Source organism: Tiliqua scincoides, chromosome 4, assembly GCF_035046505.1.
Source record: "Tiliqua scincoides isolate rTilSci1 chromosome 4, rTilSci1.hap2, whole genome shotgun sequence".
Classification (NCBI taxonomy): domain Eukaryota; kingdom Metazoa; phylum Chordata; class Lepidosauria; order Squamata; family Scincidae; genus Tiliqua; species Tiliqua scincoides.
Window position 1 is genome coordinate 100,139,067 of NC_089824.1, and position 13,674 is coordinate 100,152,740.

Genomic DNA, 13,674 nt, shown 5'->3' on the forward strand with positions numbered 1-13,674 from the left:
CTTGGGTACCTTACTGATTTACATTTTAGCAGGTATGACAAACAGGTGTGTAAGACCTCCAACTTGCCTCCCTTGACTGAGTTCCCAACTAACTAAGATCAATATCTTTGTTCTACCACTGCTTCCCTCTACTCCTCTTCCTCTTACCAAAGACAGCTCTTGGCCTTGCACCTATACCCTATTATACGAGACACTATAAACTGCATCTCACTTGCAGTCAAAGAACCACAGCAAATCAGGTCCTTTGAATTCCAACTGCATTACAAGTGTTTAGATTATTAGCAGTAACTTCTACAAGTTGCTCTTTAAATTGCAGCGGCAGGAGAAAATGCCTAGGTTACTGTTCTTATAACTTTGGCAATTAACTGTGTCCCACCTCCTAGCTTTGTGAGAAGAAAAAGGAGGGAGGCTTCTGCTCTGATGCCGGGCCAGGAAGCTAGTCTTTGCTAGTCAGCAGGGCATGTCTTCCAAAGTGCCTCCAGTCTGACCAAAGATACCTGTGCCAGTATGAGCCAACGAGACCTCTTCAGCACCTTGTGGCCCAGCCAAGTGGCCACACCAAACACCACCAAGGATGCCCGAGGCAGCAGCAACAGGGGAGAAGATAGAGGTGTGCACAATGAGCATGACTGCAAGTAGGGGCCTGGACCCTGTGGCAAACTGCCAGGGGAGGGGGCAAGTCCTTCTGTATCCTATGGGCAGGCCAACCAAGGTCAAGAAACTGAATCAGCCCCTTGGGGGGGAGGTGGGATGGGAAAGGGAGGAACAACTGGACTCTGCCCATCTTTCAAAAGGCCATCAGCAGGCTGGGTACATTGGCTGAGGGTATCTGTGGCTGCTGACTAGTGGCAAGGACACAACCCAGGGAAGCAGAGTGCTAGAGCTGCAATTTAGGACCCTGGGTGCAGTCTAACCCATTCCCTGCAGCAATCTCTGAGGCCTAATGAGATTGTCAAGATGCTCTAGAAGTGGAGAGTGGCCTGAACCAGCTTGAAGCATGCCTCTCACAGCAACCCTCACTTCAGCAGGCAGGAGAGAGAGCGTACAACGCCGTTTAGGAAGTGGCACCTTGATAAAGAAATAAATATTATGCCTTCAATAGCAAGTCAACTCTTTCACCTTATGTAGCCTACGCAGAGTAACAGTGTGGCCACTGTTTGCTTAGATGCCATCTCTGCCAAGCAGAATGGGACTGCACACCTGGGCTGACTACATCATCAGAATTAAAAACATACTGTCCTGTGGCTGCAGGTACAAGGGTAAACTTCATTTTCCTATTAGTATGAGTAGTATGTTATTGTTATTTTCTATTTTCACTACATAAACAAGGGGAATTATATTCACCTTCACTCTTTTCCAGCAGAGAGGCAATGACAGCTTCATTTTCAATAGGATTCAATGAACACGTAGAATATACCATCCTACCTCCTTCTGCCAGCTGCTCAACTCCACGAGTTGCAATCCTTAACTGTAACCTGCACAAGGAAATATTGTCCATGAAGTAGTTCATAGTCCATCATCCTTGCAAAACCAAAGTTACGTCAAAGACTAAACCAATGCTAAAGCGTTTTGCTGTAGTATAGCAACGCTGAAGGAGAAGTCAATCTTCTTTACCCATTCAACATACCAGTCAGTTTATACAACATATCAGTCCAATAAGCTATATACACAGGATTTTATCCTAAGGCAAAGGAGAGTAGAAGACAAACCATTTGTATAATGGGGACAGCAATATTCATCTATCTCCCTTTCCTTCTGCAGTTCCCTGGGCCTTCCCAAGTTACCCCACAACCTCAGGAACACATTTTTGGGAGCTGCCGACGGAAGGGAAGACTAGTGAAAATTTCCTCTCTCCCCTTTGCAAATGGGGCTTCTTTCATTTGCCAAAGACAATGGCACAATCCATGTAGCCTGCCATTGTCAAAGTTTTCTGAGTGGAAAGTGTGTGGAAGAAAGTCTCTGGATTTGCAATCCTATACACACTTGCCTAAGAGTAAGCTCCACTGAACACCATGGGACTTATTTCTGAGTAAACACGCATAGGATTTCACTGTCATAAAAGGTGACAAAGGGATGTCAATATAATATGCATGGGAAACACAGGAATGGAGAACTTGTGCCTAGTAAACAGTTTATTGAGGTCTACTGCAGCAGCCTAAGCAGTCTGATAGAAACTCTTCTTCAGGTGCAACTGCAAGAACCTCCATGTGTACAATCATTACAAAAGGTGGGTTTTTAGTGATAACAAAATAAAAACACATAACACCGCTTTCTGGACTTCTAACTTTGGAAAACAGCAAAATCTGTGAAAAATTAAAATCTTTTTCACCCACATCTAATTATTTACTAACTAGCCATACATAGGGATTGCCTGGGAGCCATATGTAAGTTGGTTTGAGTTCTTACTTTTACGTTGTAAATTTATATACTACACTTGAGTATAAGATATTCAAGATGGTGTTCATAATAGAACCATAAAACAGACCCAGTAAAACATAGAATTAAATCTGCAGAAAGCAGAAGGCCATAACAGATCAATAAAACAGCAGTTAAAATCAAGTATAAAACAAGCTGGGATGCTAGGTAAAATAGAGTCTTCAGCTGGTACTGAAAATACCAAGGTGGTTCCAGGTGATCGTCTTTGGGGACAATATTCCATAAACAAGGCAGCACAATCAATGACGCTCTGTCCCTGGTCACCACCCAGCAAAGGACGCTCCCCGTGTGCTCTCTGCCCTCTGTTGATGCGGCAGCAGCCAGGATGTCCCTGTTCCACTCTCTCCCCCTGCAGGTGGCAAGACTGCAGTGGGAAGTGCACATGGCAGGTTCTGAGAGGGTGTGGGGGAGTGCCAGGCCGGCAGGCTGCCCCCACATGCCCTGCCTTCTCAGGGGCTCCTCCTGCTCCTGGCACAATGGGGGACCAACGGGGCGCAGGCAGGCAGGAGGTACAGCTGCCAGGAACCCCACATGAGGCCCCGCTGCCTGTCCTCCTGCAGAGTTTCCTACCCCGACCTGGGCCAGGTGCAGATGGCCCCCTCGACCCCTCCATCTGCCCAGGTGACTGCGGAGATAAGGCGAGGGGGCGATTCACCCATGATTTTGGGGCATAAATTTCTTTCCATATAGGCAAGTACCTACAGTGGTTACCAGCTCGCTACTAAACAGATAGCTTGTGTCAACATTTAAGCACTAGTAAGATGTTCCTAGTAACTAGTTCCAGCTAGTACCTTAGAGGCTTTGCTTTATACTAAGTGAAGTTTCCAAGAAGTCTTCAAAACTAGTCCTATGTTCATAGCACTGCAGAAGTCTAATTTTGAGGCTACCAATGTACAGTGGTGCCTTGCATAACGAATGCCTCGCGCACTGAAAAATTCGCAGAACGAAAGCGTTTTGCGATTTTTGGTGACTCGCACAACAAATTTTTATGACCCGTGCTTCGCAAGATGAATTTTTGTTTGTTTGTTTTGGTTTGTTTTAAGGGGGGATCTTCATGCCAGTTTATGATCCCGTTCACCCTAATAAGGGGGGATCTTCATGTCGGTTTATGATCCCATCCACCCTAGTAAAGGGAGGATCTTCAGGTCAGTTTATGATCCCGTCCACCCTAGTAAGGAGAGGATCTTCATGTCAGTTTATGTAAGTAAGTCCCATTGTGCTTGCTCCCAGGAAAGTGTGCACAGGATTACAGCCTTCAAACTCCCCACTCAGCCTCTCCCCCATCCACCCTCTCACTGCCCCATTTCCCCCCATGATCACGGCAAAAGCAAGCAACTGAGTGCAGCTGCTCTGTCCTCTTCCCCAGCTTAGAGCACAATCCTGTGCGTGTCTCCTCAGAAGTAAGTCCCATTGTGCTTCCTTGTTTCCCTCCATGATCATGGCAAAAGTAAGCAATTGAGTGCAGCTGCTCTGTCCTTCTCCCCAGCTTAGAGCACAATCCTGTGCGTGTCTCCTCAGAAGTAAGTCCCATTGTGCTTGCTCCCAGGAAAGTGTGCACAGGATTACAGCCTTCAAGCTCCCCACTCAGCATCCCCCCCTTTTGAAATCCTCAGTACAGTATGTATGCCTTTAAAGAGCACTTAATAAACACTTTGTAAACCAAATTTGACTTTGTTCTGACTTTTCTTGCCCATAGGAACGCATTAATTAAATTTCAATGCATTCCTATGGGAAAACGTGCTTCGCAAAACGAAAAACACGCATAATGAAAGGACTCGTGGAACAAATTAATTTCGTTATGCGAGGCACCACTGTATAGGTTACTGTTGTCAGCTAACACTATTCAGGATGAGTGAAAGCTGGTGAAAATAACTTGCATGGTAGAAAGCACTGCATGCCACAGATGCCACTTGGACTTCCAGTGACAATGCTGAATCTTATCAATATATCCAAACTGTGAACATGGACCTTTAGGGGAAGTGCAACCCCATCTAGAATAGGTTTACCACCTGCCAACAGAAGGCTATCTTATCTGGATTAAACTTCTGTTTATTCGTTCTTATATTGTTTGTTACTGATCCCAGGCACTGATTCAGACCTCCACTGACTCAACTGAATCCTATAAAAAGGAAAAAAGAGTTGGATGTCCCTTTTGTAAGCTAAGGGGATGCAAGGCAAGAATAAAATGGTTTCTTACCCATGTAAGTGCAAGCTGTTTTGTGTAGTCCACTTCTTCCACACATCAATGTTTTTTCTCATGGTCCCATCTCCACTGCAAAATATATTTGCAAGTCAATTTCAGTGACACCTGACACCTAATTTCAAGGCAGTTGGTTTACTACATTTTCAGACAAACAGGCCTAATGCCTTTCCTTTTATTTACTTATTTTGAAATAAGAAGGTTATAACAGTGCATTTTTCTCATGATGTACAAGCTGAAACTTTAAAAAATAGGAAGATGTTCTTTAGGGGTATTTATATAAATGCCTGAGGCTGGCTGACTTGGTTTGAAAAATCTTTCAAGACTCGGTTGCTCCTGCACTGTGTGCCATAAGATAACCTAACACCACTGCATAGTGTAAGTCAGCCTCGGGGTCCAAAGTAAAAGTATTTTGGATGGGCGAACAACAAAAAGTAGGTCCCTGCTTTTCTCCTTCTTTCCTTCCATCCCAGTCTCTCTTTCTAAACTCTAATCCTCACATTTTTCTTTCTCCTTCCCAAATTCCAAACCAGCCCCCACTTTCTTCTTCTGTTACCACAGAATCCTAAGCAATTTTATGCAGAAGTAAGGCTTGCAAAGTTAAATAGAATGTGCTCACATGTAAATTTGCATAGGATTTTGGTCTCTCTCTCACACACATAAACACAGATACTCCTCCTGTGTAAACTTATCCTGCTGCCAGGTTTGGTTGTTGCTGGGACAGTCAAACTGCTTTTCAAAAGCATCACTAAGTTGGACGAACAGGCAATAGGTGCTCCCAACTCAGCTCTGCTGTGCTAAGTCTTGAGAGAAAGGAGCAAGTTGGTTCTTCCTGTGCTTGGCTACAACAGCAACAGGCATAATGATAGGGCAGGAGTTACGCAAGCATCCTTCTGCATACAGCCATTATTTGGTATGTGCAATGCGAGTGTGCTCTTGCCTTTGGATACAGTGCTACCTGCTATGCAGCATCTGTTCTCTATGACTTGGAATGTTTTAAATGTCACATGCACTTTTTTCCTTAGCTTCCTGAGTATGTACCACATGCCACCCAATATTAGCTGAAGTACAATCCACTGGCAGTGCACCAACGGCTGTAAGCAATACATCATGTTCCAGGAACTGTGCTGTGACATGAAAGGACACAATAAAAAACATTTTGAAGGCATTTTGAAAGCAACATTAAAGATAATTGAAAGATACCTGCAAGGAACATCACATAATATCCTGTCATAAAAGAGAACCTCATTCTTCCTGTTTATGGTGACGTGTAAATTAGGAATGCTAGAGGCGTCATGATTTACAACCATGATGCAAGGGCTATTTAGTCTCTTCGCCTGATGAACCAGCAAATAGCATCGCTTGTTGTCAACATCATTTGCAATTACAAATCCCTCTAAAAATAAAATAAAATAATTCACATTTTCAGATTAGAAAGATATTTAAGAGAAAAGAACCTCTCAGTAAATATTCACCCAAATTGATTTTTTAAAGTATTAAGAAAACAATACTGGTGAAAGTGCTTTTTTTTTTTTTTTTTACAAAAACCATGGATACCAACACATACTGTAGCAAGTGTGTCAAGTGGTATTTTCATTTTAGATTATATAATCCACAATGATCATTAGAAAAAACTCATATAATGTCACAACATTGCGTTTGTTCACACCAAAACGTCTATGAAGGAAGGAGGTAGATCCCCACCAGCCGAGCTTGGTCGGTGCGGGGGTCCGAGGAGTGTGTGGGGAGGACAGGGAGGATGCATACTGGGATGTGGGGAGGGCAGGTGATGGGCAGGCCTGTGTGTGGGTGGTGGGAGATTGGGGGTGGGGCCAGGACCCAGCGCTTGTGCAGGATCCTGATCCCATTCCCAGGCAGCCCAGGGTTGCTTGGATCTCGCCACCTCTTGAGGTGGTGCAGATCTGAGTAGACTCACTGGGGCTGCAGCAGCTCTCCCCGGGGTAAGGGGAACTGATTCCCCTTGCCCCAGACTGAACCGCTTTTAGCCCCAAACTCTTGCTGGATAAGCGGTAGGCCTGCTGGCCTCCCCATTCCAGCGCAAGTTAGGATTGCGCTGTGAAAGTGGCAGGGAACAGAACAAGATGTGGACCACTTCTGCTCTGAGCAAAGAGCCAGCCAAGGAAAGTGTGTGCTTCCTCAGGCAATAATGATGTCTCCAGGAATCTGGCATGACCCAGAGACAAAAGTGTTACATTTATATAATTATACTAGCAAAATGCCCATCATCACACTAATTAAGTGTATGGGCGTGGAGGGATTCTTTGGTGCCTGTGCAGCTGCTGAGCATAAAGGGAACACAAATCTGCAAGCATGCAAATTGGGCAAACTGAAGATCAATGCCAACCCTGAACAACAGAGAAACAAAGTCAAATTGCTAGACTTGATTATAAGAGAACCAGTTCTATTTCGCAATCTAAATCATGATTAAAAGCCATTATTTCTCACTTGCCTGGAAAAGAAACATCCATGTCTGCATGTAACATCTCAATAAGTTGGGCAGTTTTGGATCCAGGTGCAGCACACATGTCTAGGATCTATCATGAGAAAAAGTGACAAAGACCTAACATTTCCTAATGCTATTTGAAAGCTATTTTATAAAATAGCTGCTTACAAGTAGTTACTATGCATGGTTGAATTAATCAAAGAATAGCTGGTTAGCCAGTGATTAGCTTAGTAGTTACTGCATAGATTTAACCCAAAGTACATTACTTCATATCTTAACCAAAATAACTATGCTACAAATACAGATGTTTTAAAATTAGGAATATAACTAGAGGTGGTTGCTTCCAATGAGTTAGGCTGTAAACCTAAATCTTACTGAACACAATGGGTTTACTTCTGAGTAAAATAAATAACACAATTTTCAAACAGCTCTAGATGTTACTAAGATTTGACCATAGCAGCTGAAGATGTGTGTGGCTAGAAGAGTTACAATGCAAAAATTCAAAGACATACTGAAAGATTTATCTAGCAGACTTCAAAAGTGGTGGCATTCAAACATCATATTCCCAATCCTCCAGACCAGGGCTGCCCAATCCCCGGCCCTGGGGCCACTTGCGCGCCTCGAGGACTCCCATTCTGGCCCACTGACAGCCCCTAGTCTCCAATGAGCTCTAGCCCTCCAGAGACTTGCTGGAGCCCGCGCTGGCCCAACTGTTCGACCTCTCATGTGAACTGTGGGATGAGGGCTCCCTCCACTAATTGCTGTTTCACATCTGTGATGCAGCAGTGGCAACAAAGGAAAGGCTGGCCTTGCTTTGTGCAAGGCCTTTTATAGGCCCTGAGCTATTGCTAGACTGTCATCCATTCATATAAGTTCCATCTCTAATGTATTCATTTATGTAAATGTATTCAAATTTGAAATGTAAATTAACTCTTTTACCCCGGCCCCCAACATAGTTTCAGAGAGATGATGTGGCCCTCCTGCCAAAAAGTTTGAACATCCCTACTCCAGACTATAACTTAGATGAGTATCAGCACTGAATGAAGGACTCAAACACTCATTTTAATACTGGTGGTAGTCTCCACATTATAACTCTAAGGTTAAAAACCCAGTCAAACAATGAAGCTGCTTGCTTCTGGTTCTTTTTCTAACCCACTCTAGGCATGCAACAGCCTTAAATACTAGGCCTCATGATAAGAATCTATGTGCCTGCTATTAGAGCTCTATCTTATTCTGTTGTTTAGCAGTAAAGAATTAAGCTAATGGCCCTTTAACATGATAGGAAGTTGGCAAGGGAAGCTGCACTGGCCAGATGGACATTCCCAAGCCATTATTTACATGACCAATTTTAAAAATTAAATATGCACTAGTGCTAGGGGTGAGGGGCAAGAAGATGAGGCACACATACAGGAAACCACAGGGAAGGTATTTCAACATTTGGGCAAAACATTGAAAATTTCTGGCAAGAAGCCAAATAAGAAGGAATGGGGACAGATACTAAATTTGGATTGCTTGGAGCTTCAAATACCACCCCAAATTTGGAGGGTGGATTCCCATTAAGAGGATTCCCATCTTGTTTTGACCCTAACCAAACCTACAGATACAGTTGTACACATTCTGTGCTTAATATTCCGTACTGACAGAATTTCTACTGACTTACTGATCATACTGACTTATTTCTAATTTCACCAATCAGAAAAGTACACATTAATGTAAACCTACCTTATGATGAGGCTGAACATTAAGCAACAAGGGAGGGATCATACTGACAGCTTCTTGACGACTAATGTTCCCCTAAAGAACATTTTAAAACATTAAACAGAACACAAACAGCGTCACCTTGTGATCACATACACTAAAGGAGAAAATATACTAAAACTTGATAGTGGCAACTATGTTCCCCAGACCCTTACAAGTTTAAATATCAGACAAAGAAAAAACTGGAACACTGAGAAATCTAGGCAACACCTTCTTGTTCCTAGCTTTAACACAATATGAATAAGTGTCTAAAATTAAACCAAGTGGATATATAGACTGAATATGACGACTAGCAAAATATAGCTCCCTGTAGCACTTTTCAGAATGTAAGAACAACAACTGCAACCTTTAAGCCATTTTGCCCAATGTTGCACATATGTAACAGGGATCAAATGCTCACCTGCAGGCTGAGCAGAAACGGGTTAACTGACTAACCAAATACACTCCATAGATTGAAAATGTTGGGCTATTTCTACTGATTAACATATATGGGATGTGCATGTAGTATTTACACTGGACTATCTACTAACATTTCATAGAGCACAACTCTTTCCTGGAAGATTCTTCCTTCTACGAGTGGAAAGGGTTCTTGCAAGAACAGAATGGCCTTTCCACTTGAAGATGATTGTTACTATGATGGAACTCTGAAAAACATTAGAGTTTGAATCAGCGTTTTTACAGATGTTCTCTACATCTGAAGAGATTGGGGATTATCTGACAAAGTAAAATAAATATTGAAATAATAATAAATTATATATTCATAATAATGAAATGTATATTTAACAAGCAAATCATACAAGCTTGACCTACTATACACAATATGCATTACTGTCTAATAAAGAATGCTCAGGTGTCACCTAGTTATTAAGGATCAGTTTGTTTTTCACCTCTACAAATTCCTCCACCCCATTATCATCAATCAGCTGCTCACTCAGAGATTGACTAGCATGCATCTATACTTTAATTCTGCAAACATGTCCCATGACTGAACTGCACTGTTCAAAGAAGAGTTTCTGAAGTAATCCTTCAGAGGGCTCACATGAGTAAGTGAAGTCACTTGCTAGCAAGAAGATAACACAACATACACCAAAGTGATAATCCAATTCAGTCTAGGAAAATGACCTTGATCTCTCCCCCCTAGGAGAGAAACCTCTTGAGGTACCAAGAGATCATAACTGAGGCCCAAAGTGAAACAAACCTGATATACTTACACATTCTGTTTCGCTAACAAGAAAATGATGAAATTTTTCTAGCTGAGGGGACTTTCGAAGGATTTTTCTGCTTAGGTTTGTGTGCCATGCTAATTCTTCTGGATACCTAACAAAAGAATAATTGCTGTGAATATGGAATTCCCAAAATCTCTGAGCAGGTGTAAATGGAACATGCGGTTGCATTTTTAGTAGCATGTACATGAATTCAGTCTGTATTGTATATAAAACATGCAGGAACTAAAACACATTACAAGTGACCAAATAAGCCAACCAGCTAGAATAAAAATGTTATTTAAAAAGCTAGAAATAGATTTTACATGGTAGAACAATGACAAAACACTGACAATCCTGATGTATCAACCACTAGAACAGGGTTTCTCAAACTGTGAGTTACAACCCACTTGGTGGGTCATGATCTGATTGTTGGTGGGTCACAAAGCTGAAACTGGCAAGCTGATAACAGAGAAGGAAAATGCATGGAGCCCTATGAAAAGTGAAACTGAGCCACACTGCATGTTTACTCATGTAGACAATCATGCCTTCGTCCATTGCAAAGGGCAGGCCAAGACAAATCCAATGCCACCAGAATGGTTCTAATCCAATGAATGCAGCTCCCCAAAAACACCCCAGAAGGAGGTCCCTATCTCCAAGCTGATGCATGTATTGAGCCCTATGAAAAGTGAAACTAAGCTATATGGTCGCATTTACTCATGAGTAAGCAAACATGACTTGTGTTGAAGGTCAGGCAAAGAGGCATGCAAGACCATCAGAATGGTCCTGATTTGATGAAAGTGGAGCTCAACAAATACGCCAGAAAACAGCCCCCCCCCCCACCATAAAAAGGATAAAAACAGAGGCTTCAACTGGTAAGGTGAAACTTTTTTCTTTTTTAGTCTTTCAAAGATAGGTTGGTCCTAATAGTTTGCCATTTTAAAAAGTGAGTTCCCATGGTCTGGGAACCAAAGTTTTATTGGAAATGATTTCTGTCTTTTCCAGACTTCTCCCCTCCCCCATCAATGGAGTCTCATTTCCTCTCCTCATTACTTGGGTTTTAATGGTGTTAAAAGAGAAGCTTTGAATTTCAAACTATCCCAAACAAAAAAACATGTTGAATTTAAAACTAATTTTGTCCCTAATCACACTGAACTGGTTTAAATACAAGAACTTAAATTGAACTGAGCACAGGGTAGGGCTGAAGATCTTACTTTGGGGGGGGGGGGATTTGAGGTTACTGCAGGCAGGCTACAGAGAGAATTCACTTGGTGGAACAGGGCTGGCTTCCTTATCTCCCCTTATTTAATTATTTGTTTTAATTTAATTTGATATTTATAATTATTCATTTTAATTTATTTAATTACATAGGCCAACACACATTTTGCTTCCTTAAACGTTACACTAATTCCTGGGTATATTCGGGGTGCTGATTCCAAAAGTGGCATCCGTTTTGCCCTATCATGTCTAGTTTTGGAGACACAGCGCAGCCTCTTTAGTGAATGATTCAAGCAGCTTCCTCATAAGGAAGCTGCTTGAACCATTCACTAATGAGGCTATACTATAACTCCAAAACTAGACGTGATAGGGAAAAACGGATGCCATTTTTGGAATCAGAACCCCAAATTCATATCAATCCACCATAAATTTTGGGAAAAACTTTTCTGACCCCCAATTTTGCAGGCCTGTGTTATTTATAGCCCATCTATCTAGGGAAAATCACATCCAGGTTAAAGACATCATATCCAGGTTAATTACATCACTTCCTGTGGGTCCCAGACATATTGTCATTCTGAAAAGTGGGCTCAAGTTCAAAAAGTTTGAGAACCACTGCCCTAGATGTAAAATTACTTGTATTCATTCACCAGAGATAGAAAAGGGGCCTTATATCCCTTTTGTACAGAATAAGTCAAATACAAGAGGGCAACATAACAAGCCAAAAACAAAAATTTTGATGCATGCTGGAACTGGTTACATAAAATACCATTTGCTGTCCCAACACATTTTGAGATGAGCTCTTCATCAGAGAATGAAACCGAATTAACTTAAAGATAGCAGTCCCATAGAAAGCTATAATCCAGTGGTTCCCAAACTGCAACACGGCGAATTCACAGGGATGCTGCAAGATGTCCCCAGAGGACTCTTCTTCCCAGTTTTCCTGGGTGCCGCCATTTTGGATTGCCAGATTTTTATGAGATCCAAGATGGTGGTGCCTGGAAGAGCCGGGAAGAAGAGGAGACGGTGAAAGAAGGTACTGTGACCACAGTAAGTTTGGGAACCGCTGCTGTAAATTCTTGCAGAACTGTTTTAATTACCAAAACAATTTGGGACTGCAAACAACTTTGTACTGCTTGCATCCATCAGAGCAGTAGTTCTCACACATTTAGCACTGGGACCCACTTTTTAGAATGAGACTCTGTCAGGACCCACCAGAAGTTATGTCATGATGAGAAGTGACATCATCCAGCAGGGAAATTTTTAACAATCCTAGGCTGCAATCCTACCCACACTTACTCAGGAGTAAGTCCCATTGACTACCATTGTTAAAAGAATATACATATGTCACCCAGGGTCATACCATGGGCATATACATAGTAGCTTGTAAAAGTAGAGGTGTGCAACATTTCCCCAAATGCAGTCACATACCATGGTAGCATCAAGTCTAATATATTAAAAATAAAATATTGAAATGAATGGAGACCCACTTGAAATTTTATGATTTTACATATGTGTAACAGGGTGTTGGTTTTAATTCTGTGTATTTTGTGTATTTTGTTTTGTTGTTTGTGACTAGCTGGTTGGATGACCGTAAATAAAGTATCATCATCACTTGAAATTGGTTCACAACCCACAGTTTGAGAAACACTGCATTAGAGTTTTGTAATATGGAATGAGACTATTCACTTTTCTGGTCTAGTACTATGAACTAACAGCAGCTCTCCAAGATATAATGCAGGGATTTGCTGCTGTCCTGATACTTGTATCCCTGCTGGCTTTGCTTATCTTTTTTCCAACTTTGGCACCCCTCTGAAGCTGGAGATCACAGAATCTTGGCTATCCATTTTTATAACATCAAGGGAAAGGCCTAGAGACTAGCCCCAAGCTTCCTTTTCAGACACTCTCATAACCATCCCAGCAGCTGGTGTGCTCAATAGTATAATGGACACTTCAAACATGGTAGTGCAGTTGACAGGAACCCCACTTTGGGAAAGACAAGCTCCCCACTGTGAGTGAGGTTGTCAGGGAAAGGGGCTCCCAGATGAAGCCACCTGACCAAAGGCAGTAGTTTCAAGTGGCTAGCTCATACACACTCCTTCCTGCTCCTTGTTTTCCAGTACTGGGAACCTATCAAAGTGGAACCCTCTTACATGTAGCAAAGGAGAGAGCAACTGTCTCTTCACATCAGCATGGCATCTTTTCTGGTCTTTCTTCTGTGTTTTTTTTTTAAACTACTCTGTATAAGTGATATACAGTATAAATATTCATTGTAATAATAATACAGGAACAGCAGTATTGGACAAGGGAAGGGTGGAATGGGGTGGCCACAGGGGTTGAGAAAAGGTGGATCAGATTCAGAAAGGGGGGGGGGTTGGCAGCAACAGTGGCCACAAAAC

The 13,674-nt window shown here is 42.2% G+C and overlaps 1 protein-coding gene across 3 annotated transcripts in view; it reads right to left on the reverse strand.

The window, feature by feature from the left end:
• The window catches only part of NSUN2 (NOP2/Sun RNA methyltransferase 2), a 51,157-nt gene that overhangs the window by 15,693 nt on the left and 21,790 nt on the right, over positions 1–13,674 (reverse strand). For all 3 annotated transcript variants that reach the window (XM_066623707.1, XM_066623706.1, XM_066623708.1), the window contains 6 exons: positions 10,070–10,175; positions 8,823–8,894; positions 7,107–7,191; positions 5,840–6,032; positions 4,634–4,708; positions 1,345–1,475 (listed from right to left, as the gene is read on the reverse strand). In XM_066623707.1, the coding sequence (XP_066479804.1) occupies positions 1,345–1,475; positions 4,634–4,708; positions 5,840–6,032; positions 7,107–7,191; positions 8,823–8,894; positions 10,070–10,175 (662 nt within the window). The remainder of the gene's footprint in view (positions 1–1,344; positions 1,476–4,633; positions 4,709–5,839; positions 6,033–7,106; positions 7,192–8,822; positions 8,895–10,069; positions 10,176–13,674) is intronic.